At 40.6% G+C, this 13,016-nt stretch overlaps 1 protein-coding gene across 4 annotated transcripts in view; it reads right to left on the reverse strand.

The window, feature by feature from the left end:
- Positions 1-226: 226 nt before the first annotated feature.
- The window catches only part of ABCB4 (ATP binding cassette subfamily B member 4), a 65,480-nt gene continuing 52,690 nt past the window's right edge, over positions 227-13,016 (reverse strand). For all 4 annotated transcript variants that reach the window (XM_045089760.1, XM_045089759.1, XM_004739653.3 and 1 more), the window contains 7 exons: positions 11,944-12,044; positions 10,324-10,464; positions 7,918-8,074; positions 5,988-6,185; positions 4,310-4,516; positions 892-1,038; positions 227-480 (listed from right to left, as the gene is read on the reverse strand). In XM_045089760.1, the coding sequence (XP_044945695.1) occupies positions 274-480; positions 892-1,038; positions 4,310-4,516; positions 5,988-6,185; positions 7,918-8,074; positions 10,324-10,464; positions 11,944-12,044 (1,158 nt within the window). In that variant the 3' untranslated portion in view covers positions 227-273. The remainder of the gene's footprint in view (positions 481-891; positions 1,039-4,309; positions 4,517-5,987; positions 6,186-7,917; positions 8,075-10,323; positions 10,465-11,943; positions 12,045-13,016) is intronic.

Below are 13,016 nucleotides of genomic sequence, written 5' to 3' on the forward strand. Positions count from 1 at the left end.
ACTGTTCAGAACCCTAAGAAGTTTCTCTATGTCTTAATTTCTGTGAGAGCTACAAGCTTATATATCTGAACTTTGCTTTCTCTGTATGCTTCTGGTAACTCAAGAGCTAGGCTGCTGTCTTTATACCTTACAAGGCAGGTTCACTTTTTACTCTTAAATTTCAGATGCTATCGTATCAACATCACATGGGATGTTTTAAATTGATATGGAATAAGATACACCTGTATTTTATGATTTGTAAAAGATTATTTATTTTTAAGATATAACAAGAGTTCATAAGTTCTGTTTCCCATTCTGGACACTGACCATGGAAAAGTAGATGCCTTTCTGAGCCAGCAGCTGTTGATGCGTGCCGTGCTCCTTGACCTTGCCGTTCTGAAACACCACTATTAAGTCTGCGTTCTGGATGGTGGACAGGCGGTGCGCGATCACGATGCAGGTGCGGCCTTCTCTGGCTTTGTCCAGGGCTTCTTGGACAATCTAATGATGAATCAGAACAGAAGCCTTAAAACTTTACTATCAGAGCAAAATGTTACCTTTTCTTATGCATGTGTACTTTTACATGAATGGCATTATAGTCCAGTTAGTTCCTTTTTAGTTATAAAAGTGAATTCTCACACTAAATCACAAGTCCACAGACATATCTTGCTAGTTCCCTTTTATTTTCTAACTTTTCATGATTAATGTGCTAAAAATGTGAAGTATGCAGTTTTGTTTCGTTTTTTTGGCTTATGAAATAATCATTTTACAAATTTTGGAAAATACTGGGAGGAGTAAAAGTTTTTTACTTCAGAATATAACAGGAAATTTCTATTGACCTTCTTCAGACTTGAGAGTACTGAGAAACTCCTATTATACAAATTAAATGGAATGTGAGCAGAGAGGCCTCACCTTTTCACTTTCAGTATCCAGGGCGGATGTAGCTTCATCCAACAACAGGATTTGAGGTTGTCTGATGAGGGCTCGAGCAATCGCAATCCTCTGTTTCTGACCTCCTGAGAGCTGAGTTCCCTTATCTCCCACTCTTGTTGCATATTTCTGCAAGTTAGCCGTTAGTAGAGTTAATCAAGTCCTAACCCAGCTACTTAATGTGAAATACTCATATGACCCACATGGAACTCAGTTTATTCTCTTATACCAAAAACTTTGAGAAATACAAAAATTCCTACCCAGAAGGAATTTATAATGCGAGGAGAAAAACTGGTTGTACAGCCTTCAGTATAAGGTCCAGTATGTACCAAATGAGAGGTATACTCACCATGCTAGGAAACATGAGAAGTGAATAGAAATTATGGAGATAAGGTAGGAAGAGAAAGAGATGCATGAGGAAAGATACCTTTGTACAGAGGTTGGGAAGCTGGATCATGGGAAGAACATTCTCAGGTAAAAAAAAGTATAAAGAGCCAAAAAAGTAAGGACTTATACAGTAATGTGAATTAATTTCCTAAAGTCCAGTATCAGCAAAGTTTTTCTATTAATCAAATTCTATCCTTGATTGAAGGCAATAACTACCTTCTTAAGGGTGAGTAAGGCTAACCAAGATGGAGGATTTGAAAGTTTTTAAGTGTGATTGCTAATTATAGCAGAATACAGTTGTAAAATTACTTAATTCAGTAGAACCTTAGAAGCTAGATGCATACCACAAGATTAATGACCCCTGCCATCACTTCTGGTGTCTTCAGAACATCTTTGTGGGTGGACTCACCTTTATCAATTGCTGAAGAAAATTGTTTGACTGAACTTTTCCTTATTTTCTAAGTACATACTGATTTCACTGCACTTTGGCTATGGACATAGCAGCTATAACAAGCTAACAAGGGACAGTTGGGGACCATGGAAACTGTAGAGTATATGTCCTCTCCAAAGGAATAAAATGAAAGATGAAAGAAAAACCTTATACAAAAATGAGCTTAGAATGGATCATGGTCTAAAATGTAAACTCATAAAGCCATAAGAGAAAAAAATAGAGAAAAAAATATTTAAAGATTTTATCGACTTAACTTGACAGAGACACAAGAGGGGGAACACAAGCAGGGAGAGTGGAAGAGGGAGAAGCAGGTTTCCCCCTGAGCAGGGAACCTGATGCAGGGCTCCATCCTAGGACCCTGGATGATAAACTGAGCCAAAGGTAGACGCTTAACAAGTGAGCCACCTAGGTGGCTTTAGGACCTAGAAGGCATAGGCTAGGCAAAGAATTCTTTTATTGGACACCAAAAGCACAATCTGTAAAGGGAAAAACTGTTATACTGGAATTTATCAAAATTAAAAAGTTTAGCTCTGCATATGACCCCTGTTAAAGGATGAAAAACAAGCTATCAACTGGGACAAAGTATTTGCAAACTATGTATCTGACAAAGGACTGATAAATATAAATCTGTCTCAAAATTCAACATTTGAAGAAAATTAGAGAATGGGCAAAAAAAGGTATTTCACTAAAAAGGAAATACAGGTGGCAAGTATATAAAAACATGTACGGGATCTTCTGAGTGGTTTGGTTACTTAAGCATCTGACTCTTGATTTCGGCTCAGATCATGATCTCAGGAGTGTGAGACCAAGCCCTGCTCAGGATTCTCTCTCTCTTCTCCCTTTAATAAAAAATTTAAAGTCATCATATGCCATTAGAAAATCCACCATGAAGAGATTTATCTCACATCTATCAGAATTACAAGAGCAAATGCTGGCAAAGAGGCAAAGAAAGCGTCAATCATACTTACTCTGGTGTAAGAGAATAAGGTAAGCTGACAGAACCACTCTGGAAACCAGGTTGGCAGTTTCTTAGAAAACTAGACATGTAATTACCATATGGCCCAGCAATTGAACTTGTAGGCATTTATCCTCGAGAAATAACTCAGGTTCACACTAAAACCTGTGCACACATTATTTACAGCAGCTTTACTTTTAAGAGCCCAAACCTAGAAGCAACCTAAATACACTTCAGCGGTGAATGGTTAACCAAACTGTGGTACAATCCATGTCCTGTAGTCCTAATCGTCCTACTAAAAAGCATGCCACTAAAGAAGAATAAACTGTAGATAAGAAAACTTCAGGGAATTACACTGAATGAAAAAAAGTTAACCTCACAAGGTTAGATACTGTATGTGTGCTTAATGACATTTTAAAGTAGAAAATTACTGGTGAAATGATAGCCCATCGCTCTTTGTCGCTTTTGCCCTCCTCCAGGCAAATCTACCACCCTGCTTCTAAGAAGCCTGCAGTTAGTTGTCCTACTCCTTATCTGCTCTTCCCAAAATGACACCAGCGTTTCAACTTGACTTTATTCCCCTCCTCTGGGCAGCCACAAAAAAAAAAAATAAAATAAAAGTAGAGACTAGTTAGTGGTTGCCAGAGGTTGGGTGGTGTGAGGACAAAAGGGAAGAGGGGTATGTGACTCTAAAGGGGCAATATGAGGGACTGGAGTGGTGATGGATATGTTCTGTATTTTTTTTTTTTTTAATTAAGAATGAAGCTCATAGACTAATCCAAAGAACAACCTTGGGTACAGGACCTGATTGGAGATATTTTTATTGCCTTGGAGAAACACAATACAACCTTGGGTGTATCAATCAGCTTGTTGTGTCACAATTATTAACACCAGTGTGTCCCATCTCCCAAAATGGGGCCTGGCACAGAGTCAGCATTCAGAATCTATTTGTGTATTGGATACATGATCTAATTTTACATTTGCACCGCCAACTCTACTTCAAGTCTCACTTTAAGAGACATACAAGGAAATGTTCTGCATATTGACTGGTGGTGGATAAGTGAGTCTACACATTGCAGTAACACTGCACAGAACTAAATACGCATAAATCATATGCAAATGATTACAAGGAAAACTGGAGGTCTGAATGAGATCAGTGGATTAGGTCAATGTCAATATCCTGGTGGGGATATTGTATTACAGTTTGGCAAGAAGTCACTGGAGGAAACTAGCTAAAGGTGACATAAAATCTCTGTTCCTTAGAACTGCATGTGAATATAATTAATAATTAAAAATGCAAGTACCATAAAGGATAAATCAAACATGACTGTTATCTGAATGCAGCCCACAACCACCAGTTTGCCTACAATTAAGATCACTTCATTTGCCTCTCACTGCATTTATAAGATCTAGACATGATGCCTGATATTCTCATTTGCCAGTTAGAAAACTTATGCAGTTCAGTGTGTTAAGTAAGGTCCTAGTGCTACTACATAGACAAGTTTTCTTATAAGATTCTGTTGCTGTATAACTTGGGAACCTGTTTTGAGGATGAAAAGTTTGTAGTTGCTTGTGATTTCATCCTAAGAAATTATCGCTTAACTTACATGGGGTAAGGTCTCAATGAAAGGATGTATGTTGGCTGCTTTGGCTGCATTCACAATTTCATCCTGTGACACGACCCGGCTGTTGTCTCCGTAGGCGATGTTCTCCGCAATGCTGCAGTCGAACAGGATGGGCTCCTGGGACACAATGCCCAGGTGGGCTCTGAGCCACTGGATATTAAGTTTCTTTGCTTCTTGACCATCTAGGAGCTGAAAACCAAAGTCCACAAACTATAAAAAGGGCTTAACAAGGAAAAATAAAACCCCTAAATCATAAATTAACAGATTAACCATTTGGAGCATTGTGACATGTGAGCATCATTGGTTGGGAAATACCAAGGCTCAAAGCCTCTCAGCACTTACTGTTGGAGGCCCAAAAAAAAAAAAAAAAAAGATTTCTCTGGTGATTAAGCCATCCTTTCTTCATCTCACTGGTGAAATGACAGCCCATCTGGCCCTGTCCTTCCACATTCCTCTTTTCCTTATGTGCACTCCTTCAGGCATGTACATCATCCTGCTTCTAAGAAGTCTGCAGTCAGGTGTCCCACTCGTATCTGCTCTTCCCAGAACGACTCCAAACTTTCAACTTGACTTTATTCCCCACCTCCAGGCAGCCAGATAACAAAACTCATCAGTAGTGCAGCCCCAGATTCTCAAAGTTGGTTACTTCCTGTCCTACCTCTTTCTCCCAAGAAATACCAGCCTTAAACTTCACCCATTTCTCTTCAATAGCACTGAGGATAAGAGTTCAATGGAAAGTGAACAAGCTCAAAAGAACCCCAGTGTCTTTGGGAGCACAGTTTTGTTGGTGGTTATTTTTCCATTTGCTTTAAGCAGGAGACATGTTGCTTCTAGAGGAGGCTTGTGATATATCAACTGAGAATGCAGCTTCCTTCGGGGTGAAGGAATAGAAATGAGTTCGATTAGTCTTGATCTCTCAATAAAGAAAAATTCTACCATACTATTAGCACATCATGTTGTCAAGCTGGTCTGCCTATATTAATACCTGCAGAGTAGTTTTAATAGTGGAAGCATAAAATTTCCTAAAAAGAGCTACCTACACAAGGTTTAATACTTGGGTGACCATCTAAATGGGGAAGGACTCCTAGGGTTTGGTCTGTGGGTGCCATCCTAGGTCATGGGAGATGCAGGCATTATCAGTAAAAGCCAAGAGTTTACTCATCACAGAGAGAGGATCTAGGTACTAGAAAATCACTGATGAAAAGCTGAGTATGAAAGGTCTGGAGATGAGGGTCAAAGTCAGAGAGCCTTGAGTTCAGGATTCAAGAGAGAAGGCAGAAGGAGGTAGGGGGGGTATAAGAAGGTACTAGCTTGTCTTGGGTGCCTGCCTCGAATCCTGGCCAAAGTTTGTGGCTCTCCTTTACAAGCCAGGAAGTGGATATTTACTTAGAAGGATCAGGCTGGCTCCAAAAGCCCACAGCAGGGCAAAGGTTAGCCTCATATTCAATATTTTCTGAACTAAACTCCAGATGTTCTACCCTCTTGTCCTCATATATTTGCCTGAGTATGGACACCAGTTTGGGTGTTTTAGAATGTGGTCATTGCGTCAGCCAGGATTATAAGCCTTTTTGTTTGTTTGTTTTCCTCTTACAAGAATGTTGGTTTATTGGCCACTTGAAATAAAACCTTAAATCAGGTTACTGACTTAAAGTGTGCTCACCACTGCTCCAGCCACTGGGTCATAGAACCGCTCAAGCAGCTGGACCACCGTGCTCTTCCCACAGCCGCTGCTGCCCACCAGCGCCAGCGTCTGGCCCTTCTTCACCTCGAGGCTCAGCCCCTGCAGCACGGGGATGTCTGGTCGAGTGGGGTAGTTGAACACGACTTCATTAAATGTCACGTTTCCTTCAAATGTATCCTAAAAAAAAAAAAAAGTTTAATGTTGCTCTTATAATTAGTCTGATAATTATTGGAATAAGAAGTATTTCACAGAAACTTTACCAAAGAGTGTAGGAGAGGAACATAAAATTCACATTCAGTCTAAATGTTGGCACTAGTTACTACTGAGAGCAAGCTATTATATAAAATGAAGACAGGAGATGGGAGTAAAAAAAACAGAGAGAGTCACATTACAGAGTTGTTATCTAAGCTTGATTTCCGGGTTTAGACAAATAGATTTCCTAGTGATGGTTCTGAGGCTAGAGCAAAGCCAGTGGCCAAAGACTCGAAGGCTCGGGAATTTGGCACAGTGTCTACCTGAGGTCTCAGTGGATAGCCCTTATCTCAAACCTTGGCTGCCTCTTTAGCTTACTCAGGGGGCACAGGAATTTTCTCAGCACATGAAATCCATGGTAAAGTCCCAGAAAAACTGTCTATGCATACAGCAGCTTGTGTCATAAAGAGAACACTCAGATCTAAATCTGAGTTTAAACTTTGAAAGTAGTACAGGATTATTACTCCTAACGTGAATAAAGTAGCCTTCTTACCACTTGTGACTCAGTCATTATGAAATGTGATTAAAGCCACAATCCTGTTTGTCTTTACTTACAGAGTCACACGCATATATCTTCATGCATAAATAATTAACGCTTTTCATGGAAATTAGTTCTAGTACATCTGGATTTCTTTTTAACTTTTCTGTAAAGCTTATTATTATGGGGGTGCCTGGGTGGCTTAGTCAGTTAAGCATCTGTCATTGGCTCAGGTCATGATCCCAGGGTCCTGGGTTCAAGTCCCCTATCAGGCTCCCAGCTCAGTGTGGAGTCTGCTTCTCCCTCAGTCAGCTGTTCCACCTGCTTGTGCTCTGTCAAATAAATAAGTAAAATCTTAAAAAAATTGAAGTTTATTATGATTTTTGTTCAATACAGGAAGTTTTAGTTTTAAATTTAAAAAAAAAATTAGGCTAAAAGCTTTATGCCCAACATGGGGCTTGAACTCATGACCCCAAGATCAAGGAAGTCATATGATCCACTGACTCAGCCAGCCGTGCACCCCTTTCTTTACTTTTGATGTGCTCAACCTCAGATTCCTTGAAATCCCTAAGAAATCTTATTTTCTTTATGTATGTATGTATGTATGTATGTATGTATTTAACAGAGAGAAATCACAAGCAGGGGGAGGAGGAGAGGGAGAAGCAGACTCCCTGTTGAGCAGGGAGCCTGACTTGGGGCTTGATCCTGTGATTCTGGAATCATGACATGAGCTGAAGACCAATGCTTTACCCACTGAGCCACCCAGGTTCCTCTGCCCACCCATGAAATTTTTAAATGTTAAGAATGTTGGCCAAATATTAGGCTATAAGTATCATATCAGAGTAAGTTAAATTTAGGTCAGTGTAATCATGACAAATTTTTCCTGTGGTGATCATCTAGCAGATAGCAAACCTTAATAAAAAATTGACCAAGTGGGTGCCTGGGTGGCTAGTGGGTTAAAGCCTCTGCCTTCAGCTCAGGTCATGATCCCAGGGTCCTGGGATGGAGCCCCGCATCGGGCTCTCTGCTCAGCAGGGAGCCTGCTTCCTCCTCTCTCTGCCTGCCTCTCTGCCTACTTGTGATCTCTGTCTGTCAAATAAATAAATAAAATCTTTAAAAAAAAAAAAAAAGAAAGAAAGAAAAATTGACCAAGCATTCATCAGGCAGCAGAGAACTCACAGGCCTCAGGCCTTCTTCACTGTAGCTGTCAATCAGCGGTCGTCTCTCCAGCAGCATGAATAAGTGGGCTGCAGACAGCTTGGCTTTAGCATAGTCTGGAGCAAAGGAACTGGCATGTCCTAGAGCCACGGCACCAAACACAATTGCTGAAAACACCCTGGACAGAAGTAGGGCAATTAACAACTTGGCGTCTATAATTAACACTGGGAGGTTTCAAAATCCAAAGACATACCACTTAACTAGTATCACTCTTCACTACTCCGGCAGGCCCTCCACACAGCCCCTGCCAAAACCACAACACGCATTTCCATGGGATTCCATGAACAAAGGAAATCTGGAGGCGATGCCAGAGTTTACATAACTTTCCACAGTCCTCGTTCGTGAAGTGGCGCGTAACTGACTTGTGACTTCCAGTAACTTTAGGGACCAGTTCTATTCTTTCTGGACTCTGGACTGAGGCCCAGAATGCTGGAGGGCTTTCATTAGCATTGGACAAGGAGTGACTCTTTACCTACTGATTCGCTGGCCCTGACTGCCAGTTCATAGACACCTTTGAGCTACCACACACCCAGTACGGCTCGCTGCAGTTAGAGAAATTGTGTTAAGGACAATAAGCCTTTACAACAACTCAATTTTCTCTTATAATTAATGGAACTACTGGCACTACCCTGATAAAAACAATCATCTTTAGCTAAAGTTCAATTTTCCAGTGATATGCTCTTTGAAGACTGGAAAGCAATTATAACATCTTTGAGGAAGGGCTTGGGATTCTGAGATCTACATCTCCAGGAGGCTATTTACTCCTGACCCCTGAGCTCCCCTAGAACAAGAGGAATGGGAGGACATTTTTTATCTATTAATACTGGAGAACTTAACAAAGTGTTTCATTCCCCAAACTTGTAAATCTAAGATATTAAAGTGTGTTTTAAGTATGGGGGTGGAGGGAGCAGGAATGGTGGGTATAGTAAGGCTATCCCTTAAATATTTAAGGTTGGTTACCAAAAATGAAATTTTAAAATAGTGACGAACAACCCACATGTTGCCTAACTTTCTTATATAGCCTGTAATCGAGATTTAACCTAAAAGATTAAAAAGTTGTCTTCCAATTATTCAGAATTTTTTATTGGTAGAGATGAAAGGAAACAAAAAAAGCCAGGCCCATTTCCTCAGAGATGCTCTTCTAGACAACAAAGTGTCACAAGTTGTAATTCCCAGAGCTGGATATTGCCACTTATCCCTCCAAAACCACCGTCTACTCCCTACCCACCTCTCTCCTGGACCATCCCACTCCCTAAGAGGCTGACCGTCATGGACTGCATCAAATGTTCTTCTTGTCCCCTGGCTTCTGGTGGGGTTTGGTAGTGACAGGCACTAGCAGGAAGTGAGGACATTTGTCTGACTGGCTTCTCCCTTGTTTGATTGTGTGGTTGGTATCCCTCCACCAGGGACCACAGAAGCCCCCCTTGGGTTCTTTCCCTCCTCTTGCCCTTTGGGTTGAGCGTCTTAGTGGTTCGTAGCTGGGAACTGCTGGGTAGTTGACAGCTCTTGGTCCTGCTTACCTTAACTTCTCACAACTTTATAAACAGACCCTTTAGCACTCTCCCTAGTTACCCCATCCAAAGGACATTTGTTTCCTGCTGGAATCCTGAGTGATACAAACATTATATATACTTTTTTCATAGTTATTTTCATTTTGGATGAAAACACTTTCCTTGTCCTCCCTGTGTTCAAAAAAGAGACTATCCACTACTACTTTAAAATCATCCCACCAGAGCAGAAATATGCCAAGTGATCTTAAAAAGAATGGCTTCCTTTTGGCAAGACAAGAACACAACCTAATTGAATGTAGTTAGCATATTTTGAAAAGACAAGTGCATCAATTAGAAAGACTGCTGGTTAGCCTTGGAAACCAAAAAAAAAAAAAAAAAAAAAAAAAGGAGAGGCTACAAGGCCAAACATTGGCAGGATTATCCCAGGCCCAGCCAGCGGAAGAGGCCTTGGCCAGATTTCAGTCAAGCATTCCCAACCCTCCATCAACGCCATTTTGTGGTTGCAGATCAACAGCAAGCTACTTAACCCTCTGGTTTGAGTCCATGGTAACCAACAGTTTTCTCATTATGATTTATTTCTGCCTACACTATACAATGAAAAAGTTTTCTATCCTCCTGACTGGAGTTCTCTGTATTACTACTGTTCTGGTTTACGACTTTTATGAACTTGGCTAATTTTAGTCCACTTGGATGATTCAACTGTACTTGGAGTGTTAGTAAGATCAGATTTCTGTGGTAGATTCAACTCTGACCTCATTTTAGAACAAGTGAGTCCCCACCCCCGACACACACACTCTAATTTTGCATGGACCTACCAAAACCACATAGAATAATTTAAATTTTTAAAATTACTTACAGAATAACATCTCTAAAGCGCATATGTCCATTCACAATGAGATAGGCGCCAAATCGAAAACAACCAGCATAGGAGAAGTACATAAATGCTTGTGAAATACTAAAAGTAATTCCATAGATGTGTGCCTTCCGCACAGAATTCCTGAAAGGCAAATTCGTATATTCATAGTCATCTCTTTGGCCTCTCTCAGTGCAGCTTCTAAGTGTGGTTGACCTGGGTATATATCCTGCCTCCTGTTCTGTCAGTTTGCGTACATGACAGCTTCTCATGTATCAGTGTTCTGATTTGTATAATGGGGATATCCAATACGATGCAGAATTGGGAACTAAAGAAACAACATAAATGTCTAGCATAGTACCTCATACTGATTTTTCAATTGATAGTTGCTGATATTATTACATGTTAATATCTAGTCAATCAGATATCCAACCCCTATGGTATCAACATGACTGCTGAATTGAAAACATTGGGGGATGTTAAAGCGAGGTCTAAAGTTTGAATTGTCTGAATGCGATTTCTTCAGTATTATCTTGTCTTCTGTGACTAGTTATAGTCTTATGTCACAATTCATGTTTCAGATTCGGAGAAGCTGGGTCACTGCGGTATATACAGACACACATGAGAAGTTCTTCCTTGAGCTAGATCCCACCAGTCCCAATAGTTTGTTCTGCCCTGTTTCTAACTAGACCACATGCTATCCTTCATGAGTACAGCTGCTTTATTATACTTTGTATTCTACATCTTTCAAGAGAACAGGGATTTATTTACTCCCAGATTAGAAGGAAAGCATTTGGAAAGACTGGAAAAATTCAAACTATTGCTGATTTGGATATTTTAACTTACCTGATGTGAGTGTGGTTACATTACTTAAAATTACTCAATCTGCAGTGCTCTTCCATCTTTAAATTACAATCAAATTAAAAATTAGCTCCTCCTTCATTCCCTTGAAGTACAAATCAACCCTAAGTTTTAAGTAATGGCACGCACATATTTACATGTTACCTATATGTTTACATCAAATGGAGAAAAAAGTATAATCTCTTGGAGCATATATAGCTAATGAGATGGAATACAGTCAAAATGTCACTTTTTCATTCTCAAATTTGTAAGCATTCAGGCTACTGTGCTAGTCTGCAAAGCTGTATTCTAAGTTGTGCTCAATTTTGTTAGTGTTGAAATATATTCATTTATAAGCAAGCGGCCAGTTGTGCCTCTTGGAGTTTCTTAAATTGGTCAATTATGAACCAGTTAAATAGGCTATGTGTGGGTTTTCTGAGTAGGTTGGATCTCGTCCTCATCCAGAGAACACATGGGACGCTCTAGCGAAATAGAGGAGCACACACTGGTGTGTCCTCTGTACCTACTCCATCTCAGAGATCCCCTCTGTTCTTTTTATAAGAGATGTAAAAACTCAATCCTATACTCCAATCGCATCCAAAGGCTACTTTTTCTCAGTGAGCTACTGAAAAATATGTCATTCTTCAGCCTTATCATTTTCTTTCTTTCTTTTTTCTTTTTTTTTTTTTTTTTTTTTTTGAGAAGTTTTATTATCTTTTGGGAGCAATTATTTAGCCTCAGGAAAGCTCTGGGTTCTTAGTAACAATCATTCATGTTCATTACCTGTAAGCTCCATACAATTTTTCAACATACATCGATTCAAATTTTCTTTCCTGGGTTAAGGACACAACTGTCCTAATATTTTCTATTGCTTCTGTTGCAATCTGTAACGTAGAACAGATCTTGGTTAGAAGTGGGGCTTTTACTCCTAGATCATGAAAATTAGAAATGTTAGGGCTCTATTAGAGGAATCCTGAGGTTATGTTGACAGGTTTTTAATTCCTTCGGTTTTGAAAGCAAAGGCATAATGTATTCTTCAAAGATGAGCTCTATGGCAGAGCTGCCCATCTTAAAAGCAAATCTGGTTGTACCAAATATAATGGGTGAGTGCTCATATGCCCAGCGAGACTGACATGCTGAGACCAAGCACGGTGTCCTGGACACCAGAAGCCAGATTTTATCCCCAGCCCTGCCACCAGTCAGTCAGTTGACTGGCTCTGCCACAGCCTTGGGTGGCTTTGCTTTCTTCACAGGGTAGGGTCCTAAAAGAGGGCATTAGGCTACATGATTTCTAAAGACCCCTTGGAGGAGCCAGTCATTTCCTCCAGGCACATATCCCTCCTGAGAGAGACTGGCCAGTCATAGCTGGAACGAAGATCCCAACTATAAACAACATGGCCCTGCCCTCAGTCCCCGCTTAAGCCAGGGATGGACACCAGACTCATCCGTTTCCTGGACTTGGATGGAGGCCGCTGCTTGAATGGAGAGGTTGTGTGGACTCCGAGAGGAAGGTCTCCATTTGGGGAGCCACACTGGGTATGCAGAGGCAGCAGGTCCGCATCCTCAGCAGGTGAGGGTATGGAGAGCCACCCTACCGGAGCGTGAGGCTCTGAGAGCCTGCGACTTCACAGGAATACTCTCCATCTGTATTCCCTGCAGTTCTGTGCATCTTTACCTCAAATTCCTTTATACCCAAACCAGCCAGAGCAGTTTTCTGACTTTTCCAGCCAAACTGTTCTGAATTAATGTTAATGGCCTTTGACTGAGCTGTGAAGTTTAAAGCCTGGTTCTCTAGCTGACTTCTCTAAATCTGTGAACACAAAGAGCATCAGATTTTAGTTTTATGGTTTTTTTTT

Source organism: Mustela putorius, unplaced genomic scaffold (assembly GCF_011764305.1).
Source record: "Mustela putorius furo isolate JIRA1106 unplaced genomic scaffold, ASM1176430v1.1 tig00003845_pilon_pilon_pilon, whole genome shotgun sequence".
NCBI classification, from domain to species: Eukaryota; Metazoa; Chordata; class Mammalia; order Carnivora; family Mustelidae; genus Mustela; species Mustela putorius.